We start from the raw sequence: 13,378 nt of genomic DNA, 5'->3' as shown, positions 1-13,378 counted from the left end.
CTCAGCTTGGGCGAACCGTTAGGTCACTGTACCATCGTTGAAGCAGTTATTTAATCAGAATGTGTAACTCTCAGTCTCCTTTAATTATTTGTTCATTCAACTCATCCTAGCCACCGTGCTTGTGTTTCCCGTATCCCACTTCTCATAATGGGCACCCAGCAAATGCTCATTTAAAGATTGTTAAAGCAATTTATTTTCTCTTTCCCAAGCCCTGGGATGGAGAAAAAGAGATTTTTTCATAAGAGGATATATTTTTTATTTCTGTTTTTGTTTTGAGACAGGGTCTCGCTTTGTCGCCCTGGCTGGAGTGCAGTGGCATCATCATAGCTCACTGCAACCTCCAACTACTGGGCTCCAGCGATCCTCCTGCCTCAGCCTCCTGAGTAGCTGGGACTACAGTCGTGCTACCATGCCTGCCTGATTTTTCTACTTTTTGTGGAGATGGGGTCTTGCTCTTGCTCAGGCTAGCCCCAAACTCCTCCCTCCCACGTGGGCCTCCCAGAGTGCTAGGAATACAGGGTGATCCCCCAAGCGTCTGGTCAGAGGATATTTTTTGAGCCCACCTGTAACCTTTAGTACCCCATGACCTTGTTCTCGCTCTTGTTTTGTCATCTGAAAAGAAAAACGGGAGTAAGCACCAATCTCCTATAAGCTCATCTTTCTTCCATCTATAAAGGGGCTTGCAGTTTCTTTCCATTGAAGAAAGATGGTATTATGGCCTTTCCAGTTTGTTGAAGGCTGAAGCCAGGTCTAACTTAATTTTACATCTCTTGGCTGTCTTACGTAGCATAGTCTGCAAAGAATGCAATGTATGCTTGTTGAATTTGAGAATAGTTCCAATGTTGCCTGCCAAAGAATCAAAAAGACCCTGAACACTGATGACCAGGACTTCATTTAGCATTCTGCCATCATTTGAGTGTCCTCTGTGTGCCAAGTACAGTACGAGGCAGTTGGAGATACAAAAGTGACTGAGACATCTCACTCTGCCTTCCACAAGTTTCACGGTTTGATGGCATTTCTCTGAATTATCCAGATTTGCGCTCCAAGCTCATCTGTGCCACTCAGAAAATGAGCGACCTTAGGCAAATCACTTACCTCTTTAAGCTAGTTTTCTCATCTGTAAAATGTGGACATAATAGTACCTACAGCTATAGACTTTGAGGAAGACAATTGTGCAAAATGCATGGCATCATCGGGAGTATAGAGCATGGCATATATAAGGATGCCAGTTTGAAGAGAGAAAAGTCTCAGAGCAGGCTGAATTGCAGACAGCTAATAACACTAAGTCATTGTCTTGACACCAACCCCAAATACAGTATCCTCAGCACTTTGTACTCTGGCCCCCAGAGTAAGTGTTCAATAAACAATCGTTGACAATATCTGGGTGATGGGCACACTTATAACTTTGACTCAAGCAGTACAAAAGCAATCCTTGTAACCAAAACATTTGTACCCCCGTAATATTCTGAAATAAAAAATTTTTAAAAATCATTGAGTGGATGAATAAAATGAAGGAGAAATTAGGCCGAAAGATAAGTACACACTATCTTCAAAGGGAAGTTCCTTTGCTGCCCACCACACACCCAGAAGTGGCAGCTGTTCTGTTGGCCTCCAGTGGTCTGACACTGCTCAGTGGTGGCTTCTCATAATCAATGGTCTTTTCTAATTCAGTTTCTTTTTCTACTGCTTCCCTCTTGCTCTGGTGAATTTCCATGCCAGTGTAGTCAGAGAGAAATTTTGGTGGTGACTTAGTGGTTAAGAGTCCAGACATTGCTATCAGACAGACCTGGTCAAATCCTCACTGCCATTTGTGTGATCTCAGGCAAATGACTCAACTTCTCTGAGGTTTTATGTTTATTTATTTTTTATAACTGTACACAGATGGGATTCTATGAAGTTTTAGTTCCTCATCCATAAATGAGGGGCAATAATACCAATCTCACAGAGCACGTTTGAACATTTATTTATTTTTATCTTTTTTTTTTTTTTTTTTTTGAGACAGAGTCTTGCTCTGTCTCAGGGTGGAGTGCAGTGGCACAATCGTAGCTCACTGCAGCCCTGAACTCCTGGGCTCGAGTGCTCCTCCTACTTCAGTCTCCCAAGCAGCTGGGACTACTGGTCATGCCACCATGCCCGGCTAATTGGTTTGAACATTTAATGAGATGAGATGCAGAGAGCTTTCCTCATGGGGTAGCACAAAGTCAGTGCTCAGGAAGTGAAAGCAGTTATTATTATATTTGATGACTACAATGTAAAAGTCAGCTCATAGAGTGTAATGAAGTCTTTGAAGGGTTTAGAAAAGGAAATAGTTGTAGAAAAAAATGGTTTAACACAATTGGAAATGGAGGCAGAGGCATGAGAGGGGGCAAAGATCTGGCTCAAACTAAACAAGAGCTCCCACTTCAGGCAGAGCAGGGTCGTGGTTCAGCATGTGTGTTCTGTCATCAGATTCCCCCAGGTTCAAATACCTTCTGTGCTGCTTACTAGATGATAGCATGGGGCAAGTGACCTCTTTTGTTGAGCCTCAGCTTAGAAGAATAAGATTTGCTAATAGTGCCAATACCTCACAGGGGACACTCAATCCTGGTACACAGTAAATAATCAGTAGATGGTGGGTGTTGATCATTATTCAAGTTTAGAGGTGCTTCTTCCTGGAAATATTCTTCTAATTCAGCTTCTAATTCCAAGGCTGGAAGGAATGATGTTCACAAAGGACTAGGCAGATACTTAGTTATGTAAAGCAGACAGAGAATAAAACAGTCTCCAACGTGAGGTCTTTCAACAAGGTGCTTTATTGGAGGGCAGCATGTCAGGCGAAGGCAAGGAGGCGCGTAACGGATGATGCTTTTCAAGGGTGAGTCTCAGTCCTGACAATACTTCTTGGTGTCCAGGTTCTTGTTCTCCTTGTTGTAGGGAGCCTTTGAAAAGCAGATGGCAGCACTGCGGTCGCAGTTGCAGATGAAGGCCGGACACTCTTTGTTTGTGCCTGGAGCGGGATAAAAGAAGAGGACTGAGCCAAAGCGGACCCTGCTTTGTACAATCCAGGGACAGGAAGAATTAATTGGAATAAACTGGTGGCCATTTCATTGGTGCACATTTAGGGTTGACAGATTAAGTGAATAAAATACATCAGGATGCCTAATTAAATGTGGCTTTCAGATAAACCATGAATGCAATATTTAGGACATTACCAAAAAAGGATTTGTTGTTTAGCCAAAGGTCAGATGTGTGTATATACTTATAGACAGAGTCTTGCTCTGTCGCTCGGCCTAGAGTGCCATGGCGTCAGCCTAGCTTACAGCAACCTCAAACACCTGGGCTCAAAGCAATCCTACTGCTTCAGCCTCCCAAGTAGCTGGAACTACAGGCATGTGCCACCATGCCCGGCTAATTGTTTTATATGTATATTTTTTTAGTTGTCCAGCTAATTTCTTTCTATTTTTTTTAGTAGAGATGGGGGTCTCGCTCTTGCTCAGACTGGTCTCGAACCCCTGAGCTCAAACGATCCGTCCGCCTCCGCCTCCCAGAGTGCTAGGATTACAGGCGTGAGCCACCGCGGCCGGCTCTCTGTATTTGAACTTAATTATCTGTAATGTATGTATCTCTGCTTACCTTCAGTAATCTTATTAAAGTTTTGTTTCTCTCTGACACTTTCTTTTAAAAATCACAAATGTTTTCCTTTCTCAGTAAATTTCCAGTAGAGTACAAATTATAGGACAAACTAGGATGGACTTAAAATTAAAGTAAGTATGAAGTACAAATGAACTGCCTTCCTGGAGGGTGGGACGTGTTTCACCATGTGCGTGGTTAAGAACAGAGCCTTTGAAATCAGATGAAACTGGATTCAAATATCAACTGTCCATTTATAAACCATATGCTTTTGGGCAGATGATTGTCTTTGAGCCTCAGCTTCCTTACCCGTAAAATAGGAATAATAAAAACTGTCTTGTATACATGCTTAGCCCAGTAGCTGGCATGCAGTAAGAGCCTAATAAATGATAAGTTTTGGTTTTTTTTATTAAATAAGGAAGGAATATGGCAGGACAGTTAGAGAAGAGGCCTTATAGAAACTCCAAAGCCCGACTGGGCGCCGTGGCTCACGCCTGTAATCCTAGCACTCTGGGAGACCAAAATGGGTGGATCGTTTGAGCTCAGGAGTTCGAGACCAGCCTGAGCAAGAGCGAGACCCCGTCTCTACTAAAAATAGAAATAAATTATATGGACAACTAAAAATATATATAGAAAAACTAGCCGGGCATGGTGGCACATGCCTGTAGTCCCAGCTACTCGGGAGGCTGAGGCAGGAGGATCGCTTGAGCCCAGGAGTTTGAGGTTGCTGTGAGCTAGGCTGACGCCACGGCACTCTAGCCCGGGCAACAGAGTGAGACTCTGTCTAAAAAAAAAAAAAAAGAAACTCCAAAGCCTTATATAACTGTGTTCAAAAACCAAACACCACCTCTTACGACCTGTGTGACCTTAGGCAAATGGCTCAGCCTTCTGAGCCTCAGTTTTCTCATCTGTAAAATGGGGATAATAATAGTACCGATCCCATAGCTTTACTGTGAGGATTAAAGAAGACACTGCCTAGCACCAATAAAATCATCAATAAGTGGTGGCTATCAGTACTATTATTTCCTCGCTGCCTACTGAGGGCCTCCTAGAATCCATAGATCAAGAAGGAGGTAAACCTACTGCTACAGGTGATCTCAGAGCCGGAGCACGTGTACGAGTAGCTCTTCGTGTAGGGGTTATCCAGGAGGGATTTACAGCTGTCCAGATTCATGGCCTGGCTGTAGCAGTTGTCGTGTGTCTGGCAGCACCTGGAAAGGGGAAGGGAGCACTGAGGCAGGAGCAAGGGTGCAGCAACAGGTATCACCTGCTGTTTCTCAGGAACAGGTGGGGATGACTTAGCCAAGATGCTCTGGGAGAAATGGTCTTTTAAGTATGGTTTAAAAAAAACGTAAGTCCTTTTATCATATGTTTACTGAAAGCGATTATCACATGGGTATGTGAATACAGTAAAATCCTGTGTTCTGAAGATGCTGTGACACTTTTAACCACCGCTAGGTTACACTTGGATTGTCCCTATGATGTTGTGTGTTTCCACATTCTGCCACTAGAGGACAGCATCACCCACTGTTTTACATCTCAGACATTCTGCTTCCAGGGTCCTCTTGGAGCATATTTCTTTATATGACAAGAGGTTGAAAATATGTTATCCTTAGCAGAGATGCAAGTCCCCTTTCTGTGCCTCGAAGAGATCCTTGGCCTGTACCCTGCCCCTGCCCCAGCAGACACTCCAGTCTCCCTCCGGCTGGATCACTCACGTGTCCAATTCATCCACAGGGGTGCCTGAGCCACCAAAGCCACAGTAGCAGCCGTAGTTGTTGTACTCCAACAAGGGGTTACTTCCGGGGATCGCACACTTGATCATGTTGCGGAACTGCCACAAGGCTCGCGGGCTGATGCTGCTGTTGGCAGCTCCCACTGCAAGAAGACACACCCAGGGTTCAGATCTGCCCAGGTTGGCTCTGCCAACGCCCCAGGGACCCACTATCAGTCTGCTCCCTGACCCCTGATGGCTGCCTCTATAGAGGAGCTTTGCACCCAGGAACCTGGTAAAGTGAGTAGGAATTTTTTTTTTTTTGGTAACGAAACCTTTTTTGTTGTTTTTGGAGACAAAGTCTTGCTCTGTTGCCCAGGCTGGAGTGCAGCAGTGGGCGTGATCACAACTCACTGCAGCCTTAAACTCCTGGGCTTAAGTGATCCTCCTGCCTCAGCCACCAAAGTAGCTAGGACTACAGGGTGTGCCACCACGCCTGGCTAATAATTTTTAAATTTTTTGTAGAGATGGGGTCTTGCTATGTTGCCCAGGCTGGTCTTGAATTCCTGGCCTCAAGCGGCTCTCCTGTGTTGGGATTCTAGTCATGAGCCACTGGCCGGCCAGTATTTGGGCTTTTACTCTACAAGAAATGGGGAGCCATTGGAGGGATCTGGGCCAAGGAGGGGCATAACTGAGTTTAGTTTTTATTATTTATTTATTTAGAGACAGAGTCTCACTCTGTTGCCCAGGCTAGAGTGGCATCAGCCTAGCTCACAGCAACCTCAAACTCCTGGGCTCAAGCGATCCTACTGCCTCAGCCTCCCGAGTAGCTGGGACTACAGGCATGCGCCACCGTGCCTGGCTAATTTTTTCTATGTATATTTTTAGTTGTCCATATACTTTCTATTTTTAGTAGAGACGGGGGTCTCGCTCTTGCTCAGGCTGGTCTCGAACTCCTGACCTCGAGTGATCCTCCCACCTCGGCCTCCCAGAGTGCTATGATTACAGGTGTGACCCACTGTGTCTGGCCTGTAATAGCAATATTTTGAACATAACTATCCATTAGTAGAGGACTAGTTAATAAACCAGGGTATGGCCTATAGCAGAGTACTCTGCAGCCATTAAGATGATGAGGCAGGTGTTCATGTATTTTTTTCTTCTCTTTTTTTTTAAGAGATGGGGTCTTGCTCTGTCGCCCACGCTGGAGTGCAGTGGCATGATCATATCTCACTGCAGTCTCAAACTCCTGGGCTCAAGTGATGTTCCTGCCTTGGCCTCCCAGAGTGCTGGGATTACAGGTGTAAGTCACCTAGCCTGATTCCGGCTAATTCTATTATTTTCTGTAGGGACAGGGTCTTGATATGTTGCCGAGGCTGGTCTTGAACTTCTGACTTCATGTGATCCTCCACCTTGGCCTCCCAAATCGCTGGGATTGCAGCCATGAGCCACCGTGCCCGGCCTACCTGGCCTGTTTTTTAAACTTAAGTTGAATCTTGTTCTTCCTTCAATGGATATTCCTAGCCTTTGAGTCAAATCCAAACTCCTGGTCCCACTCCAGAAGGCCCTTGAGATCTGGCCTTTGCCCATGTCTCCTGTCTCATTTTCTACCACCTTTCTCCCCGTCCCCCATCACTGTAGCCAACTGGCCTTCTGTCCCTGTCCCCAACAGGACAACCTCTTTCCTGCTTCCAGTCCTGTACACACCTGCTGTTTCCCCCGCCTGGCACTTTCGTCATCTCAATTTTCGAAAGGCAAGAAGATCTTGGGTTAAATGCCATCTCCTCAAAGAGGCCCTTCCTGGACATCCCAGCTATGTGGCTCCCCTGCTGTCACTTTTCTTTATGTTCTTTGCTTCATGGTCCTTCTAACAGTCTGTACCCGTCTGTTTATTTAATGTCTCCCTCTTGCCAGACCATGATCTCCTCAAGGGCAGCTTCCTGGCATTGTGCCTGAAACATAGTAGGCATTCAATCAATATAGGATGACTTAAATGAGTGAAATAATCAATGAATTAAAGAAAGTGCCTGGCACGTAGTAGGTGCTCAATAAATTTTTGTTGCCTGAGTGAAGAAATCCTGCCTCTAGCTGAAACGGTGTTTGCCCAAATCAAGTACAAGGCTTTGTGTAGCAAACTCAGGGGAGCAGAACCCTGCCCCCCATCTGCATAAAGCCCTACCCTGTAAGATTTGGTGCCCTCAAAAGAAAAGGGCACAAAAGTATGTTCAGGGTCCTGTTCAATTAGCCACCAGCATTGTCTTGTTGCCCCATGCCTAGTCCTTCATGTTCTCCATCTGCTGGACATGGCGGGCCACTCACTGTGTTTAAACCCCAGGGCCACATGCAGCTGGTCCCCTGTGGGTGGTCTCCACGGTGGCAGCTGACAGAGGCTGCAGCCTGGAGCAGAGGCCTCGAGTCTGCTCAGACAGGAGGGGGCCGCCTACCCTGGCCCGTCTCCAGAACTCCCTCGTTTTCTCTTCTCTCTGTCTCTCTCCTTCCAACCCAGCCAGCTCTGCTTTGCTGAGGCCAGACCTGCACAAAGCCACGGCTCCTCTGTGTGTGTGTGTGTGTGTGTGTGTGTGCGTGTGTGTGTGCGTGTGTGCGCGAGTGTGTGCGTGTGCATGCATGTGCACGTGTGTGCGTGTGTGTGTGTGTGCGTGTGTGCATGTGCGTGTGTGCGTGTGTGTGTGTGTGTGCGTGTGTGTGTGTGCATGTGTGTGCATGTGTGTGTGCGTGTGCGTGTGTGTGTGCATGTGTGTGCGTATGTGTGTGTGCGCGTGTGTGTGTGCATGTGTGTGTGTGCGTGTGCGTGTGTGTGTGTGTGTGTATACGCGCACGCATGCGTTTCTCCAGTGGGAAAGTGAGCACTCATCTCTGAGTCCCCAGTCTCCACCAGAGCCTGGCACCTTGGAGGTCTCCATCCACGTTGAGTGAATCAATGAACAACGGATGAATGAGCTGGGATTCGAATTCCAATGTGTCTGACTCCATCAATTCATTCACTACACGGTGCCAACAACACTGTCTACACTCACGGAGCCCACCCGTCAGTGTGGGTGGGCGAGAAGAAACTAAATGAATCAACAAGATAAAAATTGCAGCCAAAGGTAGGTTCTGGGAAGACACTGCACCAAGGCAATATGGTAGGGAGACAGAAGGCAGGTTTTCCTAGCGTGGGTGGGCAGGGCTGGCCCTTCAGAGAGGGGTCCTGTGAGTTCAGAACTGCAGGTTGAAAAGGTGCCAGCGGTGGAGGGATTTGAGGGAACCCCCAAGCCGGCAGCTCTTAAGCCCCTCAGGAACCTTGACTTGAGACTCCAGGGTTGGCCAGCCCTGTCTGTTGTGACCTGTGTCCCCGATTCCAGAGGAGTGAGAGCTTAGTGCAGGAAGGGGAAGGAGGGCGGAGCTGGGGGGCGTTGCCTACCTGCCAGCAGAGCAGCCAGCACAAGGAGTTTCATCTTGTAGTCAAGGAGGTGAATGAGAAGAAAGACTGAGGGAACCAGTGGCCGACCTCCTTATAGCCAGTTGCCCCATGCCCCCGAGATAAGGCTGTAGTGTTTGCTTTGCTCTTGGCTGACCCTGGGTTGGCCTTGAGTCTATCTGCCGCAGGAATGACCCTGACCTGTGTGCCAGCAAGAGATCACTGGAAAAAATGACATGTATTTGTTCTCAGCACCTTGTAACTAAAGGTGTGGTTTCTGGAGGGGGAGATCGGTGGTGGGCAAAGCCACCAACCCAGTCGGGGCAGCTGGGATAAGGGGGGACAGGAAGGAATGATTGCTGCATCCACATATTGTCAAGTGCCTGAGTCTGTGCTGTGGGTTTCATTGAATAGTCCCATCCATCATGCAATTTACAGATGAAGAAACAGGTTCAGAGAGGTGCAGTAACTTGCCTAAGGTCACACAGCTAGCAAATGGCAGAATAGGGGCTCCATTTCAAGGCACAGGTTTTATTTTTTTCTCACCACACCAATACCACTTCCCTCCGAGACTCCCCAATGTGAGTTTATGAGAAAGCCCTGGGCTTTGGAGTTCTAAAGGCCTGGGTCTGACTTACAGAATAATAAACAGTTTTAGAACTGTCCTATCCAATGTCTACATAACATTTTTTAGGTGAAATTCACATAACATTAACTACTTTGAGTGAACAATTCAGCGCATTTAGCATCGTGCATTCACAATGTTGCGCAACCATCGCCTCCATCTAGCACCAGAACATTTTCATCATCCCCAAAGGAAACCTGGTACCCGCTAGCAGTCCCTCTGCCCAGCCCCTGGCAGCTGCTCATCTGCTTTCTGTCCCTATAGCTTTAACCTATTCTGGATATGTCATATCATACGTGATATTTATAATTGGTTTACTTCATGCTCTGTTAACTTCTTTTTTCTTTTTTTCCTTTGTTTTAAGACTTCACTCTCTCTCTACAGCCAAAACTGTTGAGTTCCCTTATGGAATCTCTATAACCACCCTGCAAGGTAGGGAGGGCCTTGCTATTTTTATGTATCTATCTATCTATTCATTTACTTATTTTTATTGAGCAGAGAGTTCCTACACACCCTCTTCATTCCTCTAACAGCTTCCCCTATTACTAACGTCTTAGTATGGTACGTGTTCTACAGTTAATGAACCAATATCAATATTTATTATTACCAATAATATGAACAAACTCAAGCTCATAGTTTACTCAGAAATCCTTAGTTTTCACCGAATGTCCTTTTCCTATTCCAGGATCACAGCCAGGCTGGCCACACTGTGGCCGAAGCAGGAGGATCGCTTGAGCTCAGGAGTTTGAGACCAGCCTGAGTAAAAATGAGACCCCATCTCTACTAAAAATAGAAAAAATTAGCTGGGCATGGTGGCATGTGCCTGTATTCCCAGTTTCTTGGGAGGCTGAGGCAGGAGGATTGCTTGAGCCCAGGAGTTTGAGGTTGCTGTGAGCTATGATCACACCATGGCAGTCTAGCCCAGGTAACAGAGTAAGACTCTGTCTCAAAAAATAAATACATAAAAAGAATAAAAATATTTTAAAAATTAAAAAAACATCAGCTCTCGGTCACACTAGCCACGTTTCCAGTGCTCAGCAGACTCACGTGGCTAGTGGCTGCCATGTTGGCAGTACAGATATAGAATGCGTCCATAATCACAGAAGGTTCTACTGGACAGTGCTGTAGATGGGCACAGAGCTGGTCTCAGGGCCAGCCCAGAGACAGAGGGGACTGTGAGAGACACCGCAGAGAGACTGGAATGGCGCAGGACCACATAGCAGCTTCCACGGCCCCAGCATGAGTGAAGGCTGCCCAAGCAAAGGGAAGGCCTGACCAGCAAAATGCCAAGTCTCTCTTGTGTGGGTTCTTTGGGAACATAAAAAGAGCGAGGAATGGGCTCTGCTCCCAGATTTGGGCCTGAAGGATGCTAAGTGGGTGATTGGGAGTGGTCCAAGGAAGGAGAAGTAGCAGGTACTACACAGTCCTCTGAGGCTAATAGTTATTAATTACCATTGAGTACTAACTCTATACCAGGTCCCGTGCTAAGAACCCGGCACAAACCTTTGAGGAAAGCTCAATTGCAAATTCCATTTTACAGAGAAGATGATGGAGGCTGAGAGAGGTTAAGTGACTGCCCCAATGTCACACAGCAGGACCAAGATATGAGTTGTTATCTGGTACTCATGACACCACCTCGGGAGAGTGAGTGCTGAAAGTCTTTTGAAGTTAGGGAGATTAAGATTAGTCCCACCTCCTACTCCCCCTTCTCCCAGCTGGTGGAAGCCTTCCACAAGGGCAGTCTGGACGAATTCTCACATGCTGGGGCTTAGGCAAAGCACCTACCTGGTGCTACCGCAACCCACTCCCCCTGGAAAGAGGCACACTGACTGTGACAGCCCAAACCTCTGCAGCCCCTGCCACAGAGGTCACAGAGGTCCCTGCCACAGGGACCTGGTGGGACACTGGGAACCTCCCCAAAGCCTCTACAATCTGAACCTTGAACTTCTCCTGCCCCAGATGCATGCACAGGTGTGTAAAGTACAGTCTCTCCCAGCCTGGGAAAAACACACTCTCCAATGGAAAGAACAGCTAAGGATAGCTCTTAACTCCTTCAGGTGACGTTGTACCCACACTCCAGCAAGGTCACATCTGCTCGGCCTATGAAGGATAAGGCTCCTGCTTCCAGAAAAAACTTCTAAGCAGCTACCAGTTACTTTTTTTTTTCTTTTCTTTTTTTTTTTTTTTTTGAGAAAGAGTCTCGTTCTGTTGCCCTGGCTAGAGTGCAGTGGCATGATCATAGCTCACTGCAACCTCAAACTCCTGGGCTCAAGCGATCCTCCTGCCTCAGCCTCCCAAGTACTTGGGACTACAGGTGTGCACCCAGCTAATTCTCCTATTTTTGGTAGAGACAGGGACTTGCTCTTGTTCAGAGCTGTTCTTGAACTCCTGACTTCAAGCGATCCTCTTGCCTCAGCCTCCCAGAGTGCTAGGATTACAGGTGTGAGCCACCGCACCTGGCATTACCAGCTCCTATTTGCTAAGTGCTTCTGTACATTTGGCACTGTGCAAAGACTGTTTTATATATGTTGTCTTTCAGCCTACCAACAACCTTCTGACATAGTTATGATCGCTGTCATTGTTGTCATCATCGTCTCCATTTTACAGATGACAAAACAGGTTCAGAAAGCTTAAGGAACTTGCTCAAAGTCGCACACCTAGAAAAAATCTGAACCTGTATCTACCTGCCTCATAGCCCAGGTGTCTCTTCAATAATTCCAACAGCAGCAGCAGGAACAGCAGTTATAATAATACGCCTTGAGGCTATGCCAGGAAAGATACTAAGAGCCTTACCTAGGCTAGGCTACAATCAAGTGCTGATAAGTAAATTGAGGCAGTGCACCCAAGTATCTCAACCTGTTTCCCACATCCAAAGCCACCATGCCTAGTGTCTGGATCTTCCTGACAGCCTCCTAACTGCTAGAACGGCACTCTCTAGCTCCCCATTTGTCCAGAGAAGGGGTGTGATGTGTAGCCAGCGGTTCCCAAACTTGACTGATCCTTGGACTCTTCTGGGAAACTTACGGAGTAATTCAGATTTTTGGAATGCAAGATGCAGGCTGAGTAGAAGGATCTGAAATCCGTGGTTTTTTATTCTTTAAATTTTCCTAGGTGATTCTGATGGTTCTGTAGTTTTAAGAACCATTGGTTTGGTTTTTTAAAAAATGACTATTGGGCTGGGTAGGGGTTCATGGGTGGTATCACAGTTTTATACTTTAAAACTCATACATGCCACATATTTTTTCCTTTTCTCTTTTTTCCTTCATTTAAATTTTTTGTTGCTTATTAATAAAAATTTCAGATATACAAAAGTAGAGAGAATAGTATAGTGAACCCATGTAATTAAATCCAGCTTCAGTTCTTATCAACATTTCCCAATCATATTATATCTACACCTACACAGACTTTTTTTTTTGAGACAGAGTCTCCCTCTGTTGCCTGGACTAGAGTGCCGTGGTGTCAGCCTAGCTCACAGCAACCTCAAACTCCTGGGCTCAAGCAATCCTTCTGCTTCAGCCTCCCAATTAGCTGGGATTGCAGGCATGCGCCACCATGCCTGATTAATTTTTTTCTATATATATTTTTAGCTGTCCAGATCATTTCTTTCTATTTTTAGTAGAGACAGGGTCTCGCTCTTGCTCAGGTTGGTCTCGAACTCCTGACCTCAAAGAGTGATCCTCCTGCCTCGGCCTCCCAGAGTGCTAGGATTACAGGCGTGAGCCACTGCGCCTGGCCCAGATTTCTTTTTTTATTAAATATTTTAAAGCAAATCATACATATCAAGTAATGCATTTCTATATGCATTTCAAGCTTATGAGGATTTTGAAATTTTTTTTAGAGACAGAGTCTCGATTTGTTGGTCTGGCTGGAGTGCAGTGGTGTGGAGTTTCCTGGGCTCAAGCAATCCTCTTGCCTCGGCCTCCTGAGTAGCTGGGACTACAGGTGTGTGTCACCATGCCCGGCTAATTTTTCTATTTTTTTGTAGAGGCAGGGTCTTGCTCTTACTCAGGCTGGT

General features: G+C 46.3%; 1 protein-coding gene across 1 annotated transcript; it reads right to left on the bottom strand.

Annotated features, from left to right (window-relative positions):
• Window positions 1–2,726: 2,726 nt before the first annotated feature.
• PLA2G1B (phospholipase A2 group IB) lies at window positions 2,727–8,775 on the bottom strand. The gene is made up of 4 exons (XM_045534677.1): window positions 8,742–8,775; window positions 5,328–5,487; window positions 4,693–4,820; window positions 2,727–2,986 (listed from the first exon to the last, which is right to left on the bottom strand). Exons 1-4 carry the CDS (start codon window positions 8,773–8,775, stop codon window positions 2,862–2,864), a joined length of 447 nt encoding a protein of 148 aa, XP_045390633.1. The 3' UTR covers window positions 2,727–2,861.
• Between the last annotated feature and the right edge of the window lie 4,603 nt (window positions 8,776–13,378).

Source organism: Lemur catta, chromosome 21 (assembly GCF_020740605.2).
Source record: "Lemur catta isolate mLemCat1 chromosome 21, mLemCat1.pri, whole genome shotgun sequence".
Taxonomy (NCBI): Eukaryota; Metazoa; Chordata; class Mammalia; order Primates; family Lemuridae; genus Lemur; species Lemur catta.
The sequence above is the reverse complement of the archived record's forward strand: the minus strand, read 5'-3'. Positions and strand labels throughout refer to the sequence as shown.

Excerpts from the sequence above, each read along its gene's own strand:
- PLA2G1B (XM_045534677.1), bottom strand. The coding sequence starts at position 8,775 with ATGAAACTCCTTGTGCTGGCTGCTCTGCTGGCAG. Across the intron at positions 5,488-8,741 it reads GCTGGCTGCTCTGCTGGCAG|TGGGAGCTGCCAACAGCAGC; the intron begins GTAGGCAACGCC and ends GTCTTCTTGCAG. Across the intron at positions 4,821-5,327 it reads CCTGTGGATGAATTGGACAC|GTGCTGCCAGACACACGACA; the intron begins GTGAGTGATCCA and ends TCCCCTTTCCAG.